A 26,725-nucleotide genomic window follows, 5' to 3' on the forward strand; every position below is an offset into this window, starting at 1 on the left:
GCTCTCACTCTTTGGTATTAATTAGCGTGTTCTCTGTTAGCCTGTCAGTTGAATATATTAAATATTGAAGAGCGGATTTGGGGTGAATTTGTAGGACAGATAGGCCCGAGGCTGAGGGCCAGCTGATTAGATTTCGCCAGTGATCCGGATCTGACAGTTCGACCATTGAGACACCTCATTTCTTTGCAGCCATAACTCTGCATGTGAATGGGATAAAAACCTGATTCAGATTCAGGTGGGAATATGTGCAGGCTCAGGACAATAATTAAACTTAAACCTCAAGTGTCAAGTGCTAACTGTCCTGATGAAGCTGCCTAACTAGACTACTTTTAGCTTATTAGCGGCACTTGAACCCGGTAAACCATGAGTCATGGCAGCAGAGTAATGAGTGTAGTATAGACGCCTCATCAGTTCCTGCCATTGGTAAAAAAATATCCATGTCTGTGAGCTTATGTCACGTCCCTGGAGTGGTTGGTTATTTATACCCGTACAACCCCGTGTAACGTGACACCAGCAGAGCGACGGCTCTCACTCACTCAGGTTGGCTGCTGCTGATTTCATGAATGGGGTACCATGTGACCTGCGAGAGCTGGTGATGCCATCTCCCAGAAAAAGAAATCTCTTAGACATCAGGTGGGGTGAGTATATTTATTTTCTTAAGTCATTTACAGTACAAAATAGACCTCCAGGTAACAAAATAGCCACAAATATATCAGAAACAACACTGCTATCAAGATGTAAAGCAGCAAGCTGAGCAACACTGTGCAACATAGAGTCTTATGAAACTATGATAATCTTAATAGTCATGAAATAACCTCAGAAATAATGATAAATAACGTCCTGAATCCAGCAACATTCACAGGTACTATTGCAGTCTACGGGAATTTAACTTCTATTGCGATTTTATCATTTAAAATAGACAGTGACAACATTTGCAGTCCATTCGCAAATTATTTTCCTAGTGTATGTTCACATGCAGAAATATCATTGGTCAGCCATTGCTTATCACGCTTCTGTTTAATGACAAACATCTCAGAAATGATTTCAGTTAATTTATGAAATTTAATGGACAGAAAACCAGAAGTCATTTGTTCTTTCTGGCAACTAAGGTCAAATGCAATCTAAACGCATGCAATGACTACGCCACCTTCGAACTTAGAGCTACTGAAAATGATTAGCAATGCTAGTAGGCCTTCTGAATAACCTCACCATAAATAAACTTTTACATAGCATTATATCATTTGGCTATCAAATATATGATGCTCTTCCAAAATAGAATTCACTTTCTACAAAGCTAGTACAAATGGATATAAGAAAAAATCTCTCCAATAGTACTATATGTCACATCTATTTACAGGAAATACAAAGTAACATAAACAGCATAACCCAACACAGAGTATATTGTGCTTCTATATGTTTCGTAGCATGCTTTTTTTCAGTTCCAACAGAGATTCACAAAAAAGTTTCACAAATGTAAACAATAATCAGAGTCCTTCCACATATATATTTTGTAAATTTATACTTTGACAAATTAAATCTTTCCAAAAATTTTGCCCTCACAAACAACTGAGTGTGATGGTCCCTATACCTGCATCTCTGGGGTTTGACCAGATGGTGACCGGTGTTGATCAGATCTGCAGTTAGTCACATAAAACAAGGGAATGTTGACAGTCAACATTATCACACTGTACTTTTAACAATACCGATTTCCCATAAATCTTTGAGTCAAGACACTTGGAAAAACCAAGTCATTCAAACTGCTTCAGAGAATACAACGCTTAATTTCTCCACGTCACAATTGACATCGAATTGAAATGTAAGACAACATCATAACGTTCCAGAATTATTATATTATTATATAATATTCCAGAATTTGCTCCAGAAGTTGCTGAGAGACATTTAATAAGTGCTGAACAGAACTGGAGCGAAGCACGTTTTAAATGTAACAGTGCAGCTATGGGAGTTAAGTGTTCATATATTCGGAGAGCGGGAAAGTATGAATCAGAAACACTCCGCTGACTTTTTGGCTTCTTGGTTAACTGATGATTAAAGGGAGACGTGGGAGTCGTCTGATTTCAGAGTCACACAAGATAAAGCTGTAGCAGGCAGACAGACAGGGCTCGGAGCAAAGCGCATAACTGAGGAACACTTAGAAGACAGGCTGTCCCCACCCACCGGGGGTGATGTCGAACTAAACTATCAGCTTTCTTCATGTAATTATACTGACAAGTGCTTAGTAAGCTACACCTGTAATAGCAGATTGTTGGTGTTTACAATGGACAGAACTGACTTTGGGAAGGGCAGAAATACAGTGGCAGGATAGTAGATATGGAAGATTGGTTGATTCATTAAGATTTTGTGATTTCTAATATATTTTTTGCAGAATTTTACATTTATTTCATCTAATTTTTTAAATAAGTTACATGAACTCATCAAGAGGAAATGCAAACTGCTCTGTTATTATTTAAGGGCATGTGTACATTTCAGGGTTTTCGGGTTCGTCATTATCATCGGAGACAGCTGTCAAGAATGTTCAAACAGACAAATAAATAAATAACTTAAAATTGAAAAACTATTTGGTGCACATTAAAAATCCACACCTTCATTTTATCACATTATTTAGCGAACAGAGATAAAGAAAAGATATTCACAGAGAAAAGACAGAGCACTGGCATACATTAAGTGGCATGAGAACAGTCCCCATGTGGGCTCTCTGCAGGTCATCCTCATAGCGATCTTCTCATCCAACATCAATTTAATGAGACCCAGAGCATCTTTCTCCATCAGCCTGCGCACGTAGTACCGTCTCATTACAGATGAAATTTCTCAAACACGTTCTACTACAAAACCGTCTGCTCTATCAGGCCTTAGAGGATTCCAGTTTGGTCTATAAGACATGGCAGGAGAGAACGACGAGGGCTGGTCTGAAGCAGACGTCTGTCCCTGTGTGGTTGTTGCCCATCCAGTCAACATCAGACGAGAGCTCTCAACAAGCTAGTCATCATTAGTAACACTGCTGCGGCCGCAGTGATAGTTAAAATGGAGTTCCAACCTACCTCACTCCCCTGAGGGAAGATAGGAAAAGGAGAGCATTAAGAGTCAGTAGAGACCACCCATCAGCTATTAATAAAGTATACTGAGCTTTTAAAGGAATGGTTCAACAGCTTTCTTACAGTGAAGAGATTGTTACCACTCTCATGTCTGTATGTTTAATAAGAAGCGGGGGCCAGAACAACAACAAAATGAAGGCAGGGAGAAACAGCTAGGTTTAATACCACCTCTGGTCGTGGTGTTGATGAAGACTCCAAGAAGTCTAATGTTTGGCTAACAGTTATGCTAGCTAGTTGCACCCGTAGACTGTGCATAAAGATGGACGACACATTTCCACTGCCTCCCGCTACCTAGAATTGAAGCCAAAATATCCCAGATACGAACACTGCCATCTCTGGCATTTTGAGCCAGAGCCTGCGCAGTAGTGATCAGGGGGATTGAGTCGTGACATCGAGGTTCCTCTGATACACATGCTCGACCAATCATGAGTCAGTCTCCGCCGTCAGTCACAATGTTTCACTTAGGCCTGTCACGATAATTACATTATCGACTTATCGTACGTTATATAGACATGACCACGATCATTTTTGCCGACCTCGACATTGCCCGTTTGTTTTCTGTAGCGACCTGTGTTGGATCACATCACCTTCCACCTATCAGGGACTTCATTCATTCTACAGCCCCGCATATTCTGAAAAACTATAAGGAAGTGACTTGTAGGCAGCAGAGTGATGAGTGTAGGGGTGGGAGAGGAGAGTCGGAGAGGATCTTCTCTTGTAGGCGCATTGTAAAGTCTACATGTTGTCGCCACTCAAGAGCAGATGCCTCGTCTCTAAAGTCAGAGTCAGGAGGAAATCATCTGGTGGACTGTTTATTACCTCTGGAGTTTCTCTGGAACTAACAACCTTGGCAGAGTTCAAGGCTGAAGGGTACAGTGGACTCCCTGTACACTATGGTAAGAGAAACACTGTTGTTTTGAACTTTGACACGGATGAATCTCTTTCTGCTTACTTTCCTGAGTTGTTGGTCAGAGAAGCTCTGAGGTAAAAACTCTTGTTGTGTTGGTTTTTTCTGGATTTAACTAAAATGCGTTTTGCTTGTGGGGGAGACTGAAACTGACTTTATCCATGGATTGAATCATTTATCGTCATTATTTCTGGGACAATATATTGTCCAGCAAAAATAGTGAGCCCTAGTTTCACCCTACTAATATAGCAACAAATAACTAAGTAAACAAACTAATCGGAAAAACTAGCACTTGAACAAACATTGTTAAAAGAATTATAAGAACAACCTAAAATGACAGAAACCATCTTTGAGAAAACATTTATTTAATGTACTTTGACTTTTTATTTTTGGCACTTCTCCCATCCACTACCATGGAGGAGGCAAGATTTATGATCTAAACTGCAGCCAGGCACCAGGCGGTGATAGAAAAGCTTAGGCTTCACTTGTGAGTAGCCTACATGTTGTCCATCATTATACGGACTGTGGTTACAGCTTACAACTCCCCTACAACTACAAATTATTGTTGAGGTTTAAATACAGAATAATTACAGAGCTTCACAGGAGCTAGCAGGTATGTTTTTGAATTTCAGACAGCTGACTGCTTCCTCGCTCCCTTTTTGCAAAGATAACCATCACCAGCTTTTTATTCAACACAAACATGAAAGAGGTATCAGTCTTCTCATTTAACTATTGGCAAGAAAACAACAATGCACAATTCCCATGATCTTGAACTATTCCTGTAAATCACATCATCAGTGAGAATCAAGAAATATTTTGACAAACTGCCCACCCATGTCCTATGTCCATTTTCCCTGAAAACATCATCGTCTTTCAGTATCTTACGTCACTGAGATTTTCTCAGCTGTATTTGGGATTTCAAGTTTCGATCCTCCCATGACAACCAAATAAATCCTTAGTAACAAAAACTCAAAATATTAAAGGGTCAGTTCACCAAAATAACAAAACCACTGTATTTGCATCGCAAAATACAACTTCAAGCACATACAATGAAAACGTTTGGGAGGTTTTGGGATTTGCATGAACTGATCCTTCATTTGTGTAAAACCCATTTGTAGCATCACATGTCAAATAGAGATGAGCTCCTCTCATACCTTACTCTCTGGGACGCCAGCTCCGACAACCAGCACCAGACCACAGCCACTATTATAATCATTCCTATGAAGGGGATGGAGAGAATAGGGTGCTCAGACGGATGGATGAATCTCTGAGGAGGGAATAAAAAACAAACACAAGGGCCATGGAGATGAAGGGAATGGATGAACGGATGGACTGAAATAGCCAAATAATAAACACAGATAAAGAAGACATGACAGCAGTGCAGAAGGATCACCACTACAAAAATCACTAAAGCATAGGTCTGACATGGTCTATGGCTTTGACATAAAGGCGAGGGAGAGTGATGGAATGAACATTTCCTATTAACACAAACATCACATAACTTTGTGGTGACATACACGTCAACTGTGAGCAGGCCTGTGTGACATTTATTAGCTGAATGTGATGTTATGGTGATGAGGAAGACACATAGCATGAATGCTGTGACTGTAGCAGATATGGTGGTATGTTTGTCTCTCTATCCTCATTTTATTGTTAGTTAAATATAGTTTTGATGTTGTGCAGCATTTGCCTTTACACAGGCTGAGAGGTCATGGACATTCAGAGAACAAGGACAGCGTCAGAGACAGGCACAGGTAGACAGTTTGACAAAACGCAGAGACATCTCATCATGGCTGTTGTAGACAAAACACAGCATTTATTTTTTATTTTTTGGTTTCTGTTTATTTATGTAAAGGACCTTACTAGTATTCACACATGTACATCACTTTGCATGATGCCGGACAGTTTTCCAAAAGAGCATTTCAAGTTTTTTTGTTTTCAAGATTTCACTGGTAGATACTAAAAAATGTAGGAAAGTCAGCTTACTGAATATTGAATCATTTTGAGGTCCTGGGTTTGGTGCATTGAGGTGCGGCACTGCATTATATTTAGAGTGTGGTCAAAAACTTGACGACAAACAGACAGCAAATATAAATTTTATTAAAATTACAGTGAATTTGTTACTTGAATTTCTTGTGTTGTTCCCCTGTGTTTCAGATATTTCCCATGAGCTCTTGAAAACAAAGCACTTTAAAACTATTCATGCTTTCAAACAAATGCAATAAGAGCAAATGTGACTAAAAGTAAAAGTGGGCATGCTGTCAATTGTTTAAAAGTTTAATTTTGACTTTCATGCAGCAGCTAATTAAAATGATCAGAAACCAGTCTGAAGATATTTGAACATCTAAAGATGAAAAGGTCCTTTAATAGTTTTCTTCTGATGAACAATATCTGAAGCCTACGTAGACTTCAGCGGTAAAACATTCCTTGCTGAATGCCTTTTTGTGTTGTGTTTTTGTCCAACAACAGTATTTAAGCATTACTGTCACAGAGAGTTTAGGACACACACACAGAGGTGGGGAGAGTTCCCCTTGTCCAAAGCACACAGTAAAAACTGATATGTGCTGACAGGGTGAGTCAGTTCATATCAAAACATACATTGCTACAGCATGAGACACACATAGAAAGTGGGCTCAACACACATGGGAAACAGTAGGTGTGATGTGAGGTGTGTTATGTGGGTTCAAAGATACATCTTTGTAAATTATTACTCAGGAAGAAATGTGGGCTGGAAATTCACAGAAGTATCTGAGGAATTGAAGCTAAATTTAAAAAATAAATGTATTGAGAGATGCTTAGGGATCTCCAGATCATGTGTGCCCCTCACCTGAGCCCCCCCTGACAGTTTCTCCAGCTCTGCCTTGCAGCGCTGCAGCTCCTCCTCCAGCTCCGCTCTCTCCCTCTGGCTGCTGTCATACAGTACCTGCAGCTCCTGCAGCTCCGTCTTCAGACCGTCACACTGGAGGGCACACAGGTCAAACACTCAGTCTTGAAAATCAGATTCATTGTATTTGATTGACACATATTGTACAATTTTAGAGATTTCCATGTCTTTTCTGATTGGAAATTAAGTCTACTTGTGAGAATATATCAGAGCACTCAATCCACAGAGAAACGTACACAATCCACATTGGGAATCTGTGCCTCAAATGAGCCTTCGGCACTTTTCTACCTTTAACAGTCTAGCCCCTCAGCTTTGCTCTCAAGATGGCCCCCCTGGACCCACTGTCACTTCTGAGTGTTTGAATTAAATATGCTTTATTTTTATTCAGTCTCTACTAAGTTCTCTTATCAGTGTTCTGTTCAGACTCTCTAGTAATATTTTTGTCTATTAGTCAACTGATCGTTGAGCCATAGTTCTAACTCCTCACTACAGCAACTGACCTGAGCACTACAACAGTCACCCTGACACGACCAGATAATCCAAAACTACATAATGTAATAAATGGTAATTCACTTTGTCTCAGCACACTTGAAGATGGATTCAATTTAGACTTATTGTTTCACACACTCTCACATCAGGATCACCTGTTTTCTTATTTTCTTTGCAGTCAGTTATTTTTGGTTAAAATCTTGTTTACTGCTAAAGTTTTGACACTACATTATATCCTGAATGCTGCACACACATTTAGTTTATGCTGTTAGTTGTACTGATTTAGTTTTCTTTGTCTATGAGTTACCATGTCTGCTGCATCACTTCTCCTTCCTGGTTTGGCCAAACCATGTGGCTGAGGGTGGAGCCTGCTTGAATACACAGGCCCAGTAAAATGGACAAGACCAAGTGCTGCATCAGGATGGGGGTGGATGGGGTTTCTTTGTATAAAGTTTTATTTGTTGTTTCTAAACAACTGATCAGCCATATGTCCCATTTGGCATGTTTGTTAGAACAGTTGCTTGAGTTAATGTCAGCAGTATTTTTTAATAAAGTTCTGTTTCAGTTGACCTCTTTTATCGGCCCAGTTATCTACTCAATTAGCTTTTTCTTTTTTTTTTGTATTTTGATATTTTTGGGTGAAATAAGTCCCTGACAGCCAGTAACTTTGACCAAGCTACAGTGTTAGGATACAGTCCATTTCCTGTGGTTGACCGAATGGTGTCATTCAGAAATCAATCCGAGGAGAAGCTCAGAGGCTCAGAAACCTTCTTCTGATTGGCTGACTCATAGTAAACACTGTGCTCTTGCTCGAGAGCGAGCGTGACAGAGGAAATGTAAAACTACATACTTAAAAGAGTGTAAATATGGGACCTTTAATGATATCAAAATGTTTGTATCCATGTTTAATCTATTAACTTCCCGACGCATGATACTAAGACATCGTACCTCTTTCTGAACCTGTAAGGCCTTTTCCTCAGCCTGTCTCAGCTGGTCCCTCAGGGAGAAGATCTCCCCAACGCCTCCATTCCAGCCGGTTGGTGTCATCGCCTTCCCATCAAATGAAATATTCTTCTGGATTGAGGCATCGACCAGGCGACAGTTTTCAGACTGCGCCATGGTCATGTAGCTCTCTGTCATGACCTCGTCAGAGCCGGTTTCCATCTCCTTCCCCTCTGTGTCCTCCCCTGCGTCTTCCTCCTTCAGTGAGAGGTAGACGCTGGAACTGTGAGGAGGACGAAAAGGAGTAAAAACTGTTTCATCTGATGATGTGGATAATCAAAGGTCAAGTGTGTTTGCTCTGATATGTTATGTCATAAAATATATATAGTGATAGTCAGTATTTGTTCCTTTTTTTTGTATTAGCACATCAGAAATATAGAGATTTCACAGTACATTACACAGTGTACACACAATCAGATGACGAATGTGGAAACTATATTTAATAGGTTTGATAGCATGACTGGCATTGTTTGCCCAGGTGTGTGTGTGTGTGTGTCTGTCTGTGCGTGTGTGTGTATGTGTGTGTGTGTAGGTGTGTAGGTGCACAAACACTGAACTTGTCAGTACCAGTTGACCTCATGGGGACCTAACACTGGTCCTAATGAGGTAAAACCTAATGCCTGAGGTCCTGGTTGAGGTTAGGAGTAAAATGTGAATTGAGTGAGTTTAAAATTGAGATTAGGATTGAATTGGTCATGGTTAAGGTGAGGGATTAAGGGTTAGGGTTAGGGTTTTATTTAAACAAAGTTTTGGTTAGGCCTTCCACAATGAAGGGAAGTTAATATAAAGTACTCATGAGTGTGGTTCAGGTATTACTCATGTTATAGGGACCTAAATCTGTTTACACAGTTACATTATGGGGACAAAAACAAAGTCCCCAAGATGTAAATGATCAAATCTCTAGGTGAAGACATGTGGTTAAATTGGGTTTAGGTTAAGGTTGGGATAAGAGTTACGGCTAAGGTTAGAGAAAGTCTTCAGGTAATAAATGTAAGTCAATATCTGAGGACAGATTTTGTCACCGCATCACAAAAACCTTTACAGGTGTGAAGTTGAGCTCACAAATAATGCTGAGCTGGATTAATGAACCATTGGTTTCAGCACTTCTGTCTTTCTCCTCATAAGATACATCAAACCTTTAAACAGGTAATCCCCTCCAAACGATCTAGTAAGCACAGACAATGAGTGAGTCCTCATTGGCCTCTCACCATGTCCTCTGTCTCTGCAGCAGCTGCAGCCTCTCACTGAGACGTCTGTTGTCCTCCTTCAGGGTCTGACACTCCTCCTTCAGCATTCTGCACTCCTCCTTCAGCAGGTCCACGTCACCTGAGCGGAGGATGAGGGTGGAGATGAATATACTTTAAAAGGGTCTCAGTCAGTAGAGCTCATCTTTTAATCTGACTGCTCAAGGTCTTCAAATCACTGCAGCAGGTATAGAGTGGCTCTCTTGCTGAGAGTTGGAGGAGCTTAATACCACTGTCAGTCAAATGACAAGCTACAGCCAGTTAGCTTAGCATAAAGTTTGGACACAGGGAGAAATAGCTAGCTTGACTCTCTCCAAAAGTAACTAAATATTATTTTTAAATATTATATCTTACATGTATAATCTGTATAAAACTGCAAAAAGGTGATAATTCACAGTTGGACTATTTCTTAATCTTGACCGAGATCTGTTGACAAGGTACCAGCAGAGACATCAGTAAGTGTCTCCCAAATCTGTCAAACTGATCGCAACTATGACTTAGATTACACATACAAAATACATTTTTCTGTGATGTTTTCATGCGTACAACCATTAAATGAAATCAACAGATATCTTCCACTCCCTCAGATGATGCTCAGCTGCAGAGCCTGGCGGTGACATCATGTGTTGGATGTGTGTCCCGCCCCCCACTGACATCATGTCCCTGTTATCCTTCGTGTCCCTGGAAACTTATTGGCATATTGCAAACCCTAGCTCCTTATCCTGACCCAAACCAACACAACTAAATGCCTAACCCTAACCTTAACCTAACTACAACCCTAAAACCAAGTCCTAACCCTCAATCAGACCTTTGAAAATGTCTGGACTGGCCAAAATGCCTTCACTTTCCCAAAACATCCTCACTCTGTAAGTACACACACAAGTACATTTCTACCCTATGGACTTTCAGACTTTCAAGTGTGGGCAGCTACCACAAGTGATTTTGAGAAAAACGAAAAAGAAATGCTAGAAAAAAGTATGGGATATATATCTATGGTTTATATGGCCTACATTAGCAGCTTTTTATGTAGTAAGCTTTAAGTAGTATGCAAGTATTTTATTATGGATACGCAATCAAATCATTTTCCCTTGTGATTTTCCATACTATAACATAACATTTTGAAGTTCAAACCCCAAGGAGAACTACAACAAGTGCACAGAGAGAAGCTCCTAATGTAGGGGACTTGGTGAGGTGGTGGTTTTGTTGGTCCGTATGTGTCAGTGGTGCAGTGTCTGGTGTGAATCCTGACTGTTGTTAGTGGAGCATCAAAAAAAAAACTAAGAGTGGAGGCGGCTTTGATCTCTCCTGATTTACAAGCAGAGAGGAGTAGGGGTATACACTACGTGCTGGAATACCTGGAGTGACTAATGCTTTGCTGCAACATTAGCAGAGAAGAGTGTGTATATATACAGGCACAGTATAATAATAATTCAACTGTTTGACTATAGTGGCCCTTACCTGTGTCTCTGCACAAGAGTAAACCATGAGGTCCTCTGTTGGCAAGATAAGCAAGAAAACATACAAACACTCATTGCCATTATGCATTCCCTAGCTCTTTACCCTAACCTTAACTATATAAACAAAATGCCTAACCCATAACCTAAACCTCATTCTAACCCTCAAACCCCCTTTGAGAAAAGTTAGGACTAAATGTCCTCACGTTTCCAAAATGTCCCTATTCCATAAGGTTTACAATCAAATTGGTCCCCACAAAGATATAAGTACAATCACACACACACACACCACTCCCCATGCAATCACTTTATAAATTATAACACTTATTACATCCTGAAAATGATTAATGCTCTTGGCTGCAGGATGCTGACATGATTTGTTTTTATAATAGCAGCTATAAAGACTGATTATAGGCTGTTCCTGTTTGTTGTAGTGAGCTGGACAAATTCCATAGTAAGCACAGACACCAGGTCCTTGTGTAGCTGTTAACACAAGGTGTGAGGCTGAGGTGTAAAACCAAGACTTATTGTATTTTAACTTTGTTGTACTGCAAGTCAAATATTGTTGAAACCACTTCCACTCTGCCTTGCTTCTTTCACATCCATCCATGTCAACCTCTTCTATTAATTAACAGATCTCCTCCCTCCATCCTCATCCCTCACCCTCTCTCCTCTCGGCCTCCCTGCGCTGGCTCTTCATGCTGATCTCGGCCCTCAGCGTGGTGATCTCCAGCTCGTACTCCTGCGTCTCCTCACTGAGGCGCTGAAGCTCAGCCCGCCGACGACACAGCTCCTCCTGAAGAGAGGCGATGTCGTTCTCCCTTTCTGCTGCAGCCTCCTCTGCAGCCTGTTGGAGGAGGAGCACCTCCTCCTGAGCCACGCGCAGCTCCTCCTGGGCCTCGGCCAGCTCGCTCTCCTTCTCCTCCTCCAGGCTGTCCATCTCCTCCTGTACTGAACGCAACTGGGCTGTAGAGGAGGAGAATATGGTGGGTTTTCTTAATGGAGAGTGGGTGAGAATGCAGCATCACTGTGTGTGTGTGTGTGTGTGTGTGTGTGTGTGTGTGTGTGTGTGTGTGTGTGTGTACATGCTGCATGTGTGGGCAGTGTTTGGAAGAGGTGCTGATGTAACTGATGGTAACAAACTATGTTCTTTGGGCAGAAACTCTTCCCAACTTTTCACAATAACAATAGAGCCATAATATAAAATATAAAAAGTGGATGTAAAAGCACATCCTCCCAAATCACTGAGCCAGATCATTGCAAGCCTTAGTTCTAATCTAGTTACATTTACAGATGAGGCCCTTTCTGTCTGCAACTAGTCCGACAATAGAAAAACATACAAGATAGGACTGTTGATTAGGGGTGGGACAAAATATCAATATGGCAATACATCGTCATCCTGACTCATGATAGATTTTATGTATGTTTATATACCGTACATAGTTTGACGTTTTACGAGTTTATGGTTATTTCACATTGGAATGATGGCACATGTGGACAGGTTACAGTCTTTGTATAAGACTAAAGAGGAACTAAGATAAATCTACATATACTTTTTTGTACTGGCAACAAATTAGATTTAATAAAAACACAAATCCTGCACTTGACCTCCTTAACGCCATTTTCTAATCTCACTTAGAAAGATATCATGATGTTTTGTCATATGATTGTCTTGTAATATATCAATTATCACAGAATCGAATTGATGATCACTGATGGCTGATATTAGCGTTATCACAGACCGTGTATCAAATTGTGAGTTAACCTGCAGAGACTTCTTGGTTTGTTACCTTGTAGATTCTGGATCTGGCGAGTGAAGGCTTCAGCCTGATGGGCACTGGCCAGACGCTCATCCTCCAACAGACCTGGAGGAGAGGAGCGGAGCGGAGAGGAGACAAGACGAGAGGAGACGAGACGAGACGAGATGAGAGGAGAGGGAGAAGAGAGGATGAGGACGAGGACAAGGAAGAGGAGAGGCAGTGGGGAGAGAGATAAGAGGAAAATGTCAGTTCATCAGGCCAATAGAAAGATGACAACTTGATAAGCTGTTCAACCTTGAAGCATGACTGAACAGCACAAGCAGTTTTTGTGAGTGTCTGTTGAACACCATGTGAGCATTTGTATAAGATGTGTTAGTATATTAATTTATCAAAATCCATGTTATGAGAAAATTTATTTTATACGAGCAGCAGGGAAAATTCAAGTAAAAATTGCTGTTAATTTTGACTTTCATTAAATCAGTGTTCAGGCAGATTCACTTGAGGTTTAAAACAGCAAGTTTAAAACACAAAGGTCACCTGAGTCTCCATATTTATAATAATTTATTTGTCTCTTTTTCTATTTCCACTTATCTCTTGGGCTTAGTGTTATGACTCAATGCTATATAGGAGTTAGATTGCCATCACACCCAGTGAATGACGTCCTCTGACATTGGTGATCCCAATGACTCCAACACTTTGTTTTATGTACCTGCACAGCTGATGAAATTCCCACCTGCCTTTTCCTCCCTGTGTTTCTAATAAGCAAATATTAGTGAGCTAACACACTAGTCTGAGATAATAAGGACAGTAAAACATCATGGATGCTAAACATCATCATGTTAGTGTTTGCTCAATGTCAGCATTTATCATAAACCACTCCAACGAAATGTGTATAAAGGCTATTCAAAGATTAAAAATAGGATAAGGTGAAAGTATTATGACAAGAACAAAGTCATTATTTTAGGCTACGTGTCATTTTATATGGAGAATAACTGCAGAATAACAGTGTCCGGTGGCAAGCAGCTCAACAGGTTAAAGACATTAATGAAAAATAAACTGACACACAAGAAAAATGTTTACAAAATGACAAAGATAACACACAAGGAACGAAACTTCAAAACAAAACAGGAAGTAAAAAAACTCAAAATGGCAAACAAAGAGAAATCTAAAAATCCAAATGCAAGCAGATGCCGAGTTCAAAAGATAAAAGAGTCCAAACACAGGAAGTCTGTCATAAGTTCAAAACAGCAGAATCATAACAATATCACAAGATCGGCCTGTTTTAAAATGAGGAGTGTGGAGCATCATGTTCAGTTATACTTTGTAGGCGTTTCAGAAAAAACATAAAACTTATTATCATAAGTGTTAGGACTTGTGCAAGAAACTGAATCTACTTACATAGACTCTTTTGCAGAGGAGGAAATGTTTAGCAATGGTCGACTGTGAGGTTATCATTGGTTTCATCTGATATTTAATTTTTTGCAGTTTCTTAAGAAAGAGTGGGATGTTTTCAAGACTCTGGAGAGTTCTCCTTGCTGGTTATTTCCTAATTTTGTTTTTCTTCCTAAACACGATCGTTTCCTAATTAAATTACGACTTTACTCTTGTAATATCATGACTTTCTTCTCAATTACGACCATGTTCTTGAAGTTAGTCTTCTTCAATATGGCCCGATACTCTGTAGTCTCTGTATCTTTATTTTTAACCATTTAAATACCATTCAAATCAAGAATGCCAGTGATACTGCACATTGAACAAAATTCCATTCAACCACATTATATTAGTTTGGAGACAGAAACCTAGTGATATCCTTGATCTTTTTCCTACACCTCAGCTTATTTCATTCCTTACCATGGTCGACCCCCCCCCCCCCCCCCCCCCCAAGCAGCTGCCAGACCCCTGAGCAGCTGACTGTTCCCACAGGGGAGCTCACCAACAGAGATTTCTCAATGTGGTCTAGGACACCCAGTCTGGAAGCTTCCCCCAGCTTGCACGCAGTTGTCTGAGGAATGTCTCTGCCGCTGCCTGACAAACAACTGAGCTCATGTCTTTTAGTAGGACACACAGCTATACACACTCACACACAAACACACACACACTGAGCTCACTGCAGTCCAATACCTAAGGTCTTACTCACTGCCAGTGTCCCTGAACATTTAGCTCATAATTTCTAAGGTATGATGTGATGCTCCATTTAGCAGCTATGAGGAAAAGATTCTGTCAGTAACCGCATATAAACATTTACGCTTCTATCAGGTTCAGCTCGTGATGAACAGGAGACGTCATGGATGGAAAGTTAAGCTGTTTGGTAGAGGGAGGATTTTCTTCTGTATGAATAGGATTATGAAAATGTATACACACAGGGAGAAGATCAGAATATGTTTTTGTGGTTTTAAATGTTACATATGTGTCTATTTTTTGAGTTTTTTTAGATATTTATGTAGCATAGATTAAAATAATAATAATAATAATAATAAACCCCCAGTGGTCTAATTTTGAAGCCTTGAACATTATACAACTAAAACTTCACAAAATTAGACAATACAAAATGAAGAAAATAATATGACTACATGTGAGAGTCAGGATATTAATACCATTAAATAACATTAAATAACACAAAATAACATTAAAATCACAAAAAAAACACTAATGACTCATTATAATTTGATGTGACGCTGCAAATAGAGCTGCTGTGATGTTTTTACTTTGTGATCATCATCATCATCCATAAAAATGAAAATATATTCGACTGAACAGTTGTAATAGTAAAGGCTAAGATGTTGAGATGTCCCAAACAGGAATCCATAACCTTTTACAACCTACATTGATATATAGAGAGGGACAGGTCCAGATGGCAGAACTGCCATAAAATCATGTTTAATCACGTCACTGTGATTTTCAAATCTTCACTCATTATCCTCTCACCACTCTGTCGATGGAGGGGTGGGTGAAGTGTTTGAGTCCACAAAATACTTTTGGAGAAAACAGTGTTGCAGCCACATCCAATACAATTTAAGTAAATGGCCACCACTTCTTCAAACGTAAAAAAAACAATAGAAAAAACAACTGAAAATGCCTCCATACTGCTTCTGTGGTGTCAGTAAGACCAGATATCAAATTAGACTTGATACAGCGTCATTTTCACCATGTTTTTCATGTTATCCTCCACCTAGTTACTGCTGCAGCAGAATGAATTTTCATTTTTGAATGAACTTTCCCTTTAAGTCTGGGTTTAACTCTCATATTTCTAACATGTTAATTCACCACCTACATTGTTGAGGATGGGAGAACTTAAAACACATGGAAAAAGAAATAATGTGTATCATTGTAGCAAACAGCAGTGTCACACTAACACTTCCAAGCTTTGGTGGAATTGTGCTAAAACTAAAATGAAAATATTGAGTGTTACTCTTTTACCACAATTGGTCAAAATGAGAGACTGTGTAGCGTATTTACTCCTTTGCTGCCACTGTGGTTTATTTTTGATACAAGCTGATGGTTGGTGTCTGCACACTTCTGAACCACAAACACAAGATGACAAACTGCACAGCAGATTGCAGATGTAAGTTAAGATTTTCTAGGCCACAGCTACAGGGATTTCTTGGTGTTGATGCATTAAAATGTTCTAAAAACAAATATTTAGGATTATTTCTGTTGAACTGATGTATTTTCAAAGAGCTGTAGCTGATAAGGTCCATTTCCCTCAAATGTTGTTATCCTTTCTAAAAATCTGCACTTCACAAATCTTTATGACCGAGATGGTAAGAAAAACATGGAGAAAAACCATGAGAAAAATATCCAGGTCAATAAACGGCAGAATTTCCCTTTTTATACCATAACATGACACAATTTGGAGTTTATGGTGATTATGGATGATGCATTGGATTAGATCTTGATTATTGATTGATTGATTGATCAGATGACTGCTTCTTAACACTGACCTTGCAGCTCGTTGAAACTCTCCTGGTGTTTGTTGGACGTCTCCCTGGCGTCATCCAGCTCCAGCAGCAGCTGCAGCACCTGGGCCCTCAGCTCCTCCAGCTCCTCTTCCTCCGTCAACGGCTCCTGCTCCTTCCTGCTCTTGTCCTCGCCCTCCTCCTCCTCCTCCCTCTGCTTCTTCTCCTCTCCCTCCTCGTCCCGAGCCCTTTCTTGGTCCATCTCCTCCTTCTCGTTGTTCTCCTCCAGGATGCCTCTCTCCTTGGCTGTTATCTCGTTGTCCATAGTGGGGCTGATCTCTGCTTTCAGATCGCAGGGGTCATCTGAGGGAAAGAGGGCACAACGTAGATTAGGAAAGGGGATGCCTGATAGGGAAGAGAGGGAGGCAGAGGGTGAGATTTACAGGTGATATAAACTCCTTTGTCATCACCTAAATTCAGCCGTTGGCTCAAATGCAGCATAGATTGTTTTCTTGAATCAACAGCACCATCTTGTGATTAGAGTCCATTGTGCACAAGCCTCTATTCAACTCATGCACCCTAAAATAACATAATAGTTTAAACATGTAGAATAACAACCAATTCACAAGATCAGTTTATGGCAGAAAAAAGAAAATCCTTGACTTGGAGAAGCAAAGATTTAAATATTTGCAGAAAACTGTCTAGTGTGTCAGTGGTCACATGCCATTTAGAAGTCAAGGGGAAATCTAATGATGTAACACATGTTCATGGAAATGATTCTGAATCACACATGCATCTCTTTGTTTTACATCCCTACATCTGTGGATTTTAACATTTAACCAGCAGGTGGAGCGAGTTAGCCGACCCAATGCAGAGAGAGAGGGAGTAGGCCAGTATGCTGAAGCAATCACTATGACTCACCGCTCAGCAATGCACCTCAAAGTCCATAATAACACATGCTACCACTCATAGTAAGAGAGATGTGACAAACACTCGTCTTTCCCTGATTACACTCTGTCACATTACGTTGATTTAGCTTTTTTTGCTGTTTTGTGGAGGTTTTCCTCGTCCTTGTTGTTGACAGCCTGCATGGCCCGGGCTGGGAGCTGTTGTTTTTTATTGTTGGCCTGTAAAGCTTAACGGGACAGTGTAGGGTATGATCAAATAAACTTGATTTGACATTATAACAGCTGCTAGGAAGGTGGAACCCGGTGCAGGTCAGAAAACACAAAGGAAAGGCGTCATTTACAGCGCAACGACACGAAGGCAAATTCCCATTCGACGTCTTTTCGCATTAGTCACAAGAGATTTGCTGTGAGGTGGGAATAGGCCAGATCTAAATGGAGATGAAATGTTGTGTTGTGTGAAGTGGCAGGTTGTTTTTCCCTTTTAGATGTAAAACATCAGTTATGAGGCGTTTTCAGTCTCATGCAGTTAATTTCTGTTTTCATTACACATACACACACACACACAGTAGCCTGCTGTCATTAATCTTTTATTTCTCGGTAACTTAAACTTTAATTGATATGAAGCAGGGCGGCACAGTGGTGCAGTGTTAATCACTGGGGCACCGCAGCAAGAAGTGTTCGGTTGGAATCCATGTTCAGTCTGGGTCTGTGTGGAGTTTTCATGTTACCATGTCTGTCTGGGGTTTCTCCAGGTCCTGAGGAAAGGTTAAAGGTTAAAAATACTAAAAATGAATGTGAGTGGCTTGTCTCCGTATCGCTGTTTTCAGACAAGCATTATAATCTCAGAGGAGCTGTGTTTGAGAACGTACATGTCTGAGTGACAGCCTCTGTACTTTCTCCTGCCAGGCCCCCGAGTAAAAACTCTGGATAATAACCGAGAGAGACCATGTGAGAAAAGAATAGATCCTCTGCAGGTTTCACCACAAGCAAGTGGGAGTATTGATGGAACAAACTAAAAGAATACAAATATCCCAGGATTAAAAAGCTGCACCATACAACAAAGAAAAAGGTGCAGGAGAGGTGGTAGGTTTTGGTGGTAGAACTGCGTCCGAGCTCTACTTGTAGAGCCACCCCTCACCTTAACACTCCAGAGATTTCTGTGTTGTTTTGAACGCATCTGACCAAAGAATCTCGGAAAAGAACCAAAAGATATATTTCTCATGAAAGACAACGTCCAGAGACAGTCCAGACCCAACTGTGCGGAGCTTCTCCTCAGTTCATGTCTGAAAATGGCTTGTGTTGACCCTACGACCTGGAGATCCATCCAGGGTGTTTACCCCCCGTCTCTCTCCCAATGTCAGCTGGAATTGGCTCCAGCCCCCCCGTGACCCTCAAGAGGAAAAGCAGTATAGATAATGGATGGATGATATGAAGCATCACAAATCCATTATTCAAGCAGCCTCTCAAAGTCGCAGGTTGTATTCAGAGAGAGAGAGTATATGAGAGAGGGGAGGTGGCGTCTGCTGAGAGAAAGGAAGGAATAGAGAGGGAAGAAGGTGCAGCTGGGGACAGAGCCGAGCATTAACTAAAGATCTATCTAATTAAGAGTGATGCTCACCAGTGTAATCTCGGCTCAGGGGAGGCCTCCATCTCTTGAGGTAATTATTCCTCTGCCTTGTTGTTCCCCTCCCTATAGATGTAACCATTTCCATTACAACCGAGCACATTTTCATCATATCTGAATGTGGCCTTGTTTAGTCCTGTTAATTTAAACATCGTCAACCCTGAGGGCCGTGGAAAGAGGTTTCATGAGCGCAGGGCTATTTTGTCATTAAACTTTGATGCCGGAGTAATGAGTTAGTCATAAAGAGAGAGAGAGGGAGCCTGGGCCGTGTGGCAGCGAGAGTGAGAGAGTTGGAGCTGCTTGTATATATAGCCAGCGGCAGCTAAAGGCCATCAAGAGACAAAAGACTTCCCAGTGAATATCACTCACATCTAAATCCTTCAGGGATGTTGAGTTCGGGGTGTAATAACTCGGAAAGATTTGGCTCGGGTGATTTGGGCTGTGTTTTATTCTCTGGGTGTGGAGATGCAGTATCCACAGTGTCCTCCAACTGACACTAACTGCAGCCGATCATCAGCAAACTGATATACTGTTCAAGTTACAGTGAAAACAAACCAGTACTTCACACACTTTCTATACAGTAACAACCTTCATCCTCCCTACCTTCGTCCCTTCATCCTCCTTCCCTCATCCCTTCATCCTCCCTACCTCCGTCCCTTCATCCTCCTTCTCTCATCCCTTCATCCTCCTTCCCTCATCCCTTCATCCTCCTTCCCTCATCCCTTCATCCTCCTTTCCTCATACCTTTATGCTCCTTCTCTCATGCCTTCATCCTCCTTCCCTCCTCCCTACCCTTATACCTTCATCTTCCATCCCTCATCCCTTTATCCTCCTTTCCTCCTCTCTACCCTCATCCCTTCATATGCCTTTCCTCATCCCTGTCCCTTCACCCCCCTTCCCTCTTCTCTATACCCTCCTTTCGTCATACCTTCATCTTCCTCCCCTCCTCCTTATCCGCATTCCTTCATCCTCCTTCATTCGACCTCAACATCCAATACATCAATTTCCATTCAAACCTTTAAAACACATATTGTTGGGGAGTGGTCCCTGCAAGTGTTAATCAACTTTGCCCAAACCCCTCACTGAACCTTTCCCAACAGCTTGTTAATCATCCCACTCCTTGTCACCTAACCTTGTGCCTGAACATTGGTACACGTAGTGCAAAAGAGTCGGCTGCCATGACACCTGTGATCACTGTGCTGTATACTTGGCACAGTGCTGATTGTTCAGTCACGCTGGGATTGCATTGGACATGGACGCTGCATGAATACATGAGCACAGGAGAGTGATCTCAGGAGCAGTGTTACAGCTCCGGGGAGAGGACAGCTTTATCTGGCCACAGCACATTCCTTCTTAATCACATTGCAGCAAAACATATTGAGTATGTCAGTGCAAACATTGGGCCACTGTAGGAAAGAGACAGCAAGTCGGCCGAGGGTTCTCTGTCAGCATCGGAAAAAAGCTGTCTGAGATTTTATGTAAAACATTAATGTGACAGCACAAGCCCTTTGTTTTTTTTCTGGTTCAGTGTTCAGGGATTGAGTGAGGAGTGTAATGAAATTTGCACTTTGTGAAAATTGAGGAGCCGACGGTGACGGTTTTAGCAAACAGATGCATGCTGGGAGAGGATGGATGATGGATGTGGAACACAGAGTTGCTTTGTAACCTGCGGCACCACAGGAAATCCTTCTTCTGTGAAACAATCAGTGTGATTCAGCAGTTTGAGTAACGCAGCAGAATGTGAGGCAAAAAACGAAAGCGCAGCAAGGGCAGCGATGAACTGAAAAACACATGTATAAGGAGTCACATGAGTCATTTTACTCTTGATTTCATTATTCATCAACAAAATGATTTCAAAGTGTGGTACGAAGCACAGAGAAAATCTCTACAAAGTCTATGCTCTTCTCTCCCTGTATCTGCTATGGGCTCGTGATGTATCAGGACATAAGAGGTTGTTTCCACTGCGCTGACAAGAAATGACTAAACACAAGAAGTGAGAGAAGTGATGATGAACTCAGGTGTGTATGTGTGCGCGTGTGTGTGGGAGCGTGCAGCATTGTGTGAACTTGCATGTGAAAACGTTGTGTACTTGTGAGCCTATATGACTACAGATGATTTCATAAGCCATCCATGTTTGAACCCCATGTGTTCTGCATGCACTATACGGTACATATATGCCATGGATCTCTGTGGCTGTGTGGGAGACCATGCATAATGCACGCCACCCCCTCCCACCCCAGCTTTGAAGCCAGCCCAGCACTGATGTTGAAGCTTTTTCCCTGCACTGCATGGCACACTTCCTCACCAACACATAACAGAGCAGGAAGAGGAGGAGGGGGTCGTAAAAAGACAGAAAGCTAGGGTGAGAGCAAAAGAGGAAAGGAAAGGAAAACAACAACCAAGATGCAGGGAAGGAGAAGGAGTTCTGATACAGCCTGAGGGCCACTCGAGCTGCTCCCTTCCTAATGAAACTAAGAGGAGGCAGGTGAAGACAAACCAGTTCATCTCCATGGTGACTTCTGCACACCAACAACCCAGGGCTTCAGCATATGGAAAGTCACCCTGGTGATAAAGCTGTGTTTTTGTCCACAGTTTTGCTTACCATGGAAACCTCTTTGCATTTCCCCACAGAGAAGTAATCTTATCAGATACTTCTTGATGAAGCCCACGTGGCGACGTCACCCCTTATAAGATTTGGCGACTTCCAAACTGCACCAGACAAGATGAGTGAACTTCAGAGGTGAAGGTCGCATGATGTTAATGTCAGTTTGTCTCCCTGAACTCCCAGAGCCTGAAAACACTCCAGGGAAGGTGAGGAACAGAAGCAGCAGGAGCCAACGAGAAAGGAAACAGGAATCACAAGCACCCAGCACTGACTTAATGAGCTGCTCTGTTATTTAAATGGAAAATCCATGTTTGCACTTTCAAAGGGAAATCAGAGAAAGTGGGTTAGCGGAATATAAAGGCATCACAGAATGTGGTATAATTTGGCCTCATTAGATGAGCATACAGAAAAACTGTGCCAGTGTGTACATATATTGTAGATGACTGATTCAGGTAATATGTTTTTATAGGTGTGTGACTAATGAATAGTGACCGAGAACAAAGTGTCTAAAAACAAGTGATCCGGTAATAATCAATTTGATCACAAATCAGTGCCTCCCACCTGACAGCAATCTCCCCGGTAGGTTTCACATCACTTATATCACAAAGGAACAAGAGGATACTGCAGCTCGCCACGAAGCGGCCTAATCCTAAAAGGATAAAAACCCGGGGAGAGAGAGGGCACTTGAATTATAGCTTTCTATCTCTGCAAGTGGAAAGAAAACTTAAGAAAAAAAAAACAAAAAACAGAATAAGCTGCAGTAGGGAGCCACATGAGCTTCTCTATTCACCTGAAAGATTTATTTTTTCCATTATGTAACAAAGGGAGAATAATAGAACAGGTGGCACATTCAGGGACCTGCAGAGTGATTTGAAAGCCTATTTTAAAATGAGCACGACAGTCTGGTGGGGGGGTGATTGGGACAGGTTGTTACAGGGGAACATGTCCCGCTGAAGGGCCTCAGGGCTGAGAGAGAGGGAACAGCCTTAATGTGGGAGAGCTTGTAAGACTTGTTTTCATTTGATCCCACATTAAAAACTGTTGTTGTTGTTTTTCTCAGGTTGCTCTGCAGCTGCCACATATACAAAGTTTGTCTGAGGCGGCAGTTTTGCTATTTATTACTTTGCAGAGAGCAGAGCGAGATCCTGTTGGTGCCCCCGTGGGGAGTATGAGTGCTGATGTGGATTTCACAGCGTGAGGGCACAACACTGGAGAGTGGAGGGAAAGGAGGAGAGGACAGGGAGAAAAACGTTGTGTGGGCTGAGGTGCTGGCAGGTGCAAAGGTTTGTGAGAGTGTATGCACATGTGCATATATGTGTGTGTGTGTGTGTGCGTGTGTGTGAGTGTCTGTGTGTGTTGGAGGGTGTGTGGGCGCTGGAGAGAGCAGAGGATTGTGACTGAGAGAGGGGGAAGAGATACCGAGTGGTGGAGGAGAGTGAAGGATGGAGAGAGACTTGTGCAAGTGGGAGGAACAACATGGTGGCTGACAGATACGCAGACTACCTGCGATGGTGTTTTATTGATCAGTGGATCTGTGTGTTAGAGTGAGAGCATCTATATTCCCTGTTGGCATGAGACAAGTGATTTTAAAGGTGTAGGGAGGAGGAATTTATTCCCAGCAGCACAGGAAATAAAAGCCTGCTCTTCAGAATAAAGTCACCCTTTTCCAAGAACTCAAACTGATGTGTGGCTAAAACTGACATCAGCCAGGACAGAATAAATGCACTTTAATCCATTTATACCCCCAAGAGCATGAAATTCCTGCTGTCACTCACTCCTCTTTTGATTTGCTGTACGTCTCTTCCTATTACTGTCAATCAGTCAGGATTTATGCCACATTAAGTCAGACTCTTGCCATCGCTCAATGCTAAATTTCCGACTTCAAAAACAACGCCTCAGGCTGTGATGAAAGGAAAGAGGTCCCCAGAGTTAAAGATAATGGGAACTAGCTTGTTAGAGAGGAAGAAAGTCTCATGAGATGCAGCATCCCTGTTATGAAGGTCAAAACACAGACTACGCCATAATACAAAATTATTCTCTGAACACTTGAGTTAAGTGGTTTAAATAGTCTGCTGCTAATTTTACAGAGCGTAAAGGCTGTAGGAAATAATCCGATAACGATAAGTCATTGAAAAGTTCAGATTTAGGACAGTGTGACACAGGAAAAGGAAGCCACATTCTGGAAAAGCTGGCCGCTTGTCAAAGGGTCGCTGACCTGCGGTTCACTCCGAGCCACTCCACACCATAAACATCCTCCTCCAGTGTCCCACACAGAGTTGCTCATGTCTGCATACACAACATACAAAAAAACACACAATTCAGCTCGTTGGGACACAGAAAAAAACATTCCATACATTCTTCCCTGAACTCACACACAGTTGAGCACTGATCCTTTATGAGGCATAAAACGCGAAGATGTGCTGTGCCAGATGTGGTGTTCAGTGGTATGAAGTTACCAAAGCGAGCTCAACTTGACTGCAGCTCAGCACGATCATGCAAAGTGAGCGAGAACTCAGTTGTGAGCTGAAAATAATCTTGGTATGAAAGATTCAAAAGCTGAGCTGAAATAACACACAACGCTGCACAACTCCACGTTGCATCAATCCTCTAATGAGCCTCAGAATATCACACAACACAAATAACAAAATTCTGGCCCACATTATCTCCTCATGCTGCCAGACATTCATTACCTGGCAGCCTGCAGCTTCCATTAAATGTCCACAGATGCCACAGCTGACAAATTTATCCTCTCATGCAGCCAGTCTGTCAGCTCCTAAACAAGACAGGCTTCCACAATGATCTCCCACCACCTGACCACCTCCCTCTGCTCCTCACTTCATCCCCCACCATAGGAGGAAACACTCCTCTTCCTCATTGCAGACAAACATCCCCTCTTTTTCTACCTTTTGGGGCAGATCGTATCTCATCTGTATAGTGCAGGGCTAAAAATAGCAGCATCCAAGTGCACAGCATTGCAGATACAACACACTCACACACTGACACACCAGCTGCATGCACAGACCTGTAGAGTCCACAGCCTCCTCGATGAGTGGAGGTAAACGCAGTCCATCCATGGTCCCCTTGTAGCTGCGTCGAGGAGAGGGAGAGAGACGGAGAAAGAGAGTGGGCGAGAGAGAGAGGGTCAGAGGCTCTGCACGCCCACCTCAGCTGCAGGGAGAGAGAGAGGGAGGCAGAGAGAGAGAGTACTGAGCACAGTGCATATGCCAAGACTTCAGTGCACACACACACACACACACACACACACACACACACACACACACACACACACACACAGGCTGCTGTACCTAGGGAGAATTATTAGGGAGGGTCCGGGGAGCTGAAGGCTGAGCTCTGGAGCGTGGGAGAGAGATGCCGAGATGGAAGAAGAGGGGAGGAGCAGAGTGGAGGGAGAGATGCTGTTTTCGAGGCGAGGAGCTCTGTTTCAACCTCTCTCTACCACCCTCTCTCTCTCTCAAACACACACGCACACACTATCTCTCCCTGCTTGGCTGAGACTCTGTTTACTATTTTTGAAGTCTCCCTTTCAACTTCCTCACCCCCTCCCCCTTCCATAAAAAAGCACATTTATGTTTTTATGATATAGAATTAATACTTAAACCAAAAAGATGATATACACTGTTTTATAATAAGATTCAGCACATGTCTCTGAGGTTGTTTCCAAAGTCCTAATCTAAATATGACATTTTATAATATATTAAATTAAAATAAGCCTTTTTTTTTGTCATGTGAATTCCATTTGTCTTGTGTAGTTCCTAAAGTGGAACATGTGAACATGTCATGGTGAGTGCACAGAGATATAACAACAAACAGATTTTCAAAAGAAGCTCAGAAGATCATGCAGGATCAAAACTTTCCTCAACATACACAGTCACACACACCCACACACACACACACACACACACACCAACACACATACACACATCCACAGACCCACACACACACACCCACATACACACACAAACACACCCACTCACACACACACATACACAAATACACACACAAACACACACACACACATACACACACATACGCACCCACACACACACAGATGCATATTCGGCCTCAGCCCTTGGGTCAAATGAGTTTTAACTATAATGAGATCCAGTGTTGCAGTGGAGGCTGACAGATAATGCAGCAGCTTACTGATCATTTCCCCTTCATTGTTCATTTCCTCCCCCTCGCCTCTCCAACTCTCATTCTATCTCTGATACTACTAATGAACAGAGGCTCTTAAGCTATAAAGAGTATCTGAAACGGCCCCCCTATCACACACTCACAAACACACACACTTCTCTCTGTCTCGCGGTCTGTCCCTCACCTTGTTCTTTATCTCTCCAGCCGCTGTCACATCTAGCAACTTTGTGTATAGCCCACAAGAGGCCAGAAATGTAAGAGAGGAAAGGAGGGCCAGGCTTAATCGTATAGGAGGATATTCCTATCACAGCAGTGTCAGAGAGCAGGAAGTGCTTTGCAGACACACATACACAAACCAAGAGACACAAACAATTTAGTTAAGCATGCTCACAACCTGGCAGCATCTGAAAGAGGAAATGGTTAAAAAAGAAAAGCAGAAGTCAGAGTAACGGAAATAGAAAGCAGTCTGAGGCTCAGCATGTGCTTGTTTGTACCTGTGATGAACAGCGTGTGATTTCTCAAGCACAGACAACACATTACAAGGGATGAAAGTCAGCACGCAGAAAAGATTGATGCTGGTGTTTATGAGCTTGTTTCCTCCTCCTCCTGTGAGGCTCTGTGCAGCTGTAATCCCCAGATGAACAGAATGAGCATGGAGGCATCTTTTTGACTTGAAGACATCCCAAA

At 42.0% G+C, this 26,725-nt stretch overlaps 1 protein-coding gene across 11 annotated transcripts; it reads right to left on the reverse strand.

The window, feature by feature from the left end:
* Positions 1 to 634: 634 nt before the first annotated feature.
* On the reverse strand, positions 635 to 26,449 carry LOC109624658 (coiled-coil domain-containing protein 136-like). Of its 11 annotated transcripts, none has more exons than XM_069527863.1 (10): positions 26,223 to 26,449; positions 24,906 to 25,051; positions 16,792 to 17,109; positions 12,881 to 12,955; positions 11,754 to 12,056; positions 9,601 to 9,718; positions 8,339 to 8,615; positions 6,845 to 6,976; positions 5,172 to 5,284; positions 635 to 3,065 (listed from the first exon to the last, which is right to left on the reverse strand). In XM_069527863.1, the coding sequence occupies exons 2-10, from the start codon at positions 24,955 to 24,957 to the stop codon at positions 3,053 to 3,055; spliced, it is 1,401 nt and encodes a 466-aa protein (XP_069383964.1). In that variant the 5' UTR covers positions 24,958 to 25,051; positions 26,223 to 26,449; the 3' UTR covers positions 635 to 3,052. The 11 variants fall into 11 exon arrangements, 10 of the variants coding, with proteins under 10 accessions (XP_069383964.1, XP_069383961.1, XP_019935058.2 ...); XM_069527860.1 differs by having other exon boundaries at positions 16,792 to 17,151; positions 26,223 to 26,361; XM_020079499.2 differs by lacking the exon at positions 26,223 to 26,449 and adding an exon at positions 25,189 to 25,328.
* Positions 26,450 to 26,725: the final 276 nt, after the last annotated feature.

The sequence above is a fragment of the Paralichthys olivaceus genome, chromosome 7, assembly GCF_024713975.1.
Source record: "Paralichthys olivaceus isolate ysfri-2021 chromosome 7, ASM2471397v2, whole genome shotgun sequence".
NCBI lineage: Eukaryota > Metazoa > Chordata > Actinopteri > Pleuronectiformes > Paralichthyidae > Paralichthys > Paralichthys olivaceus.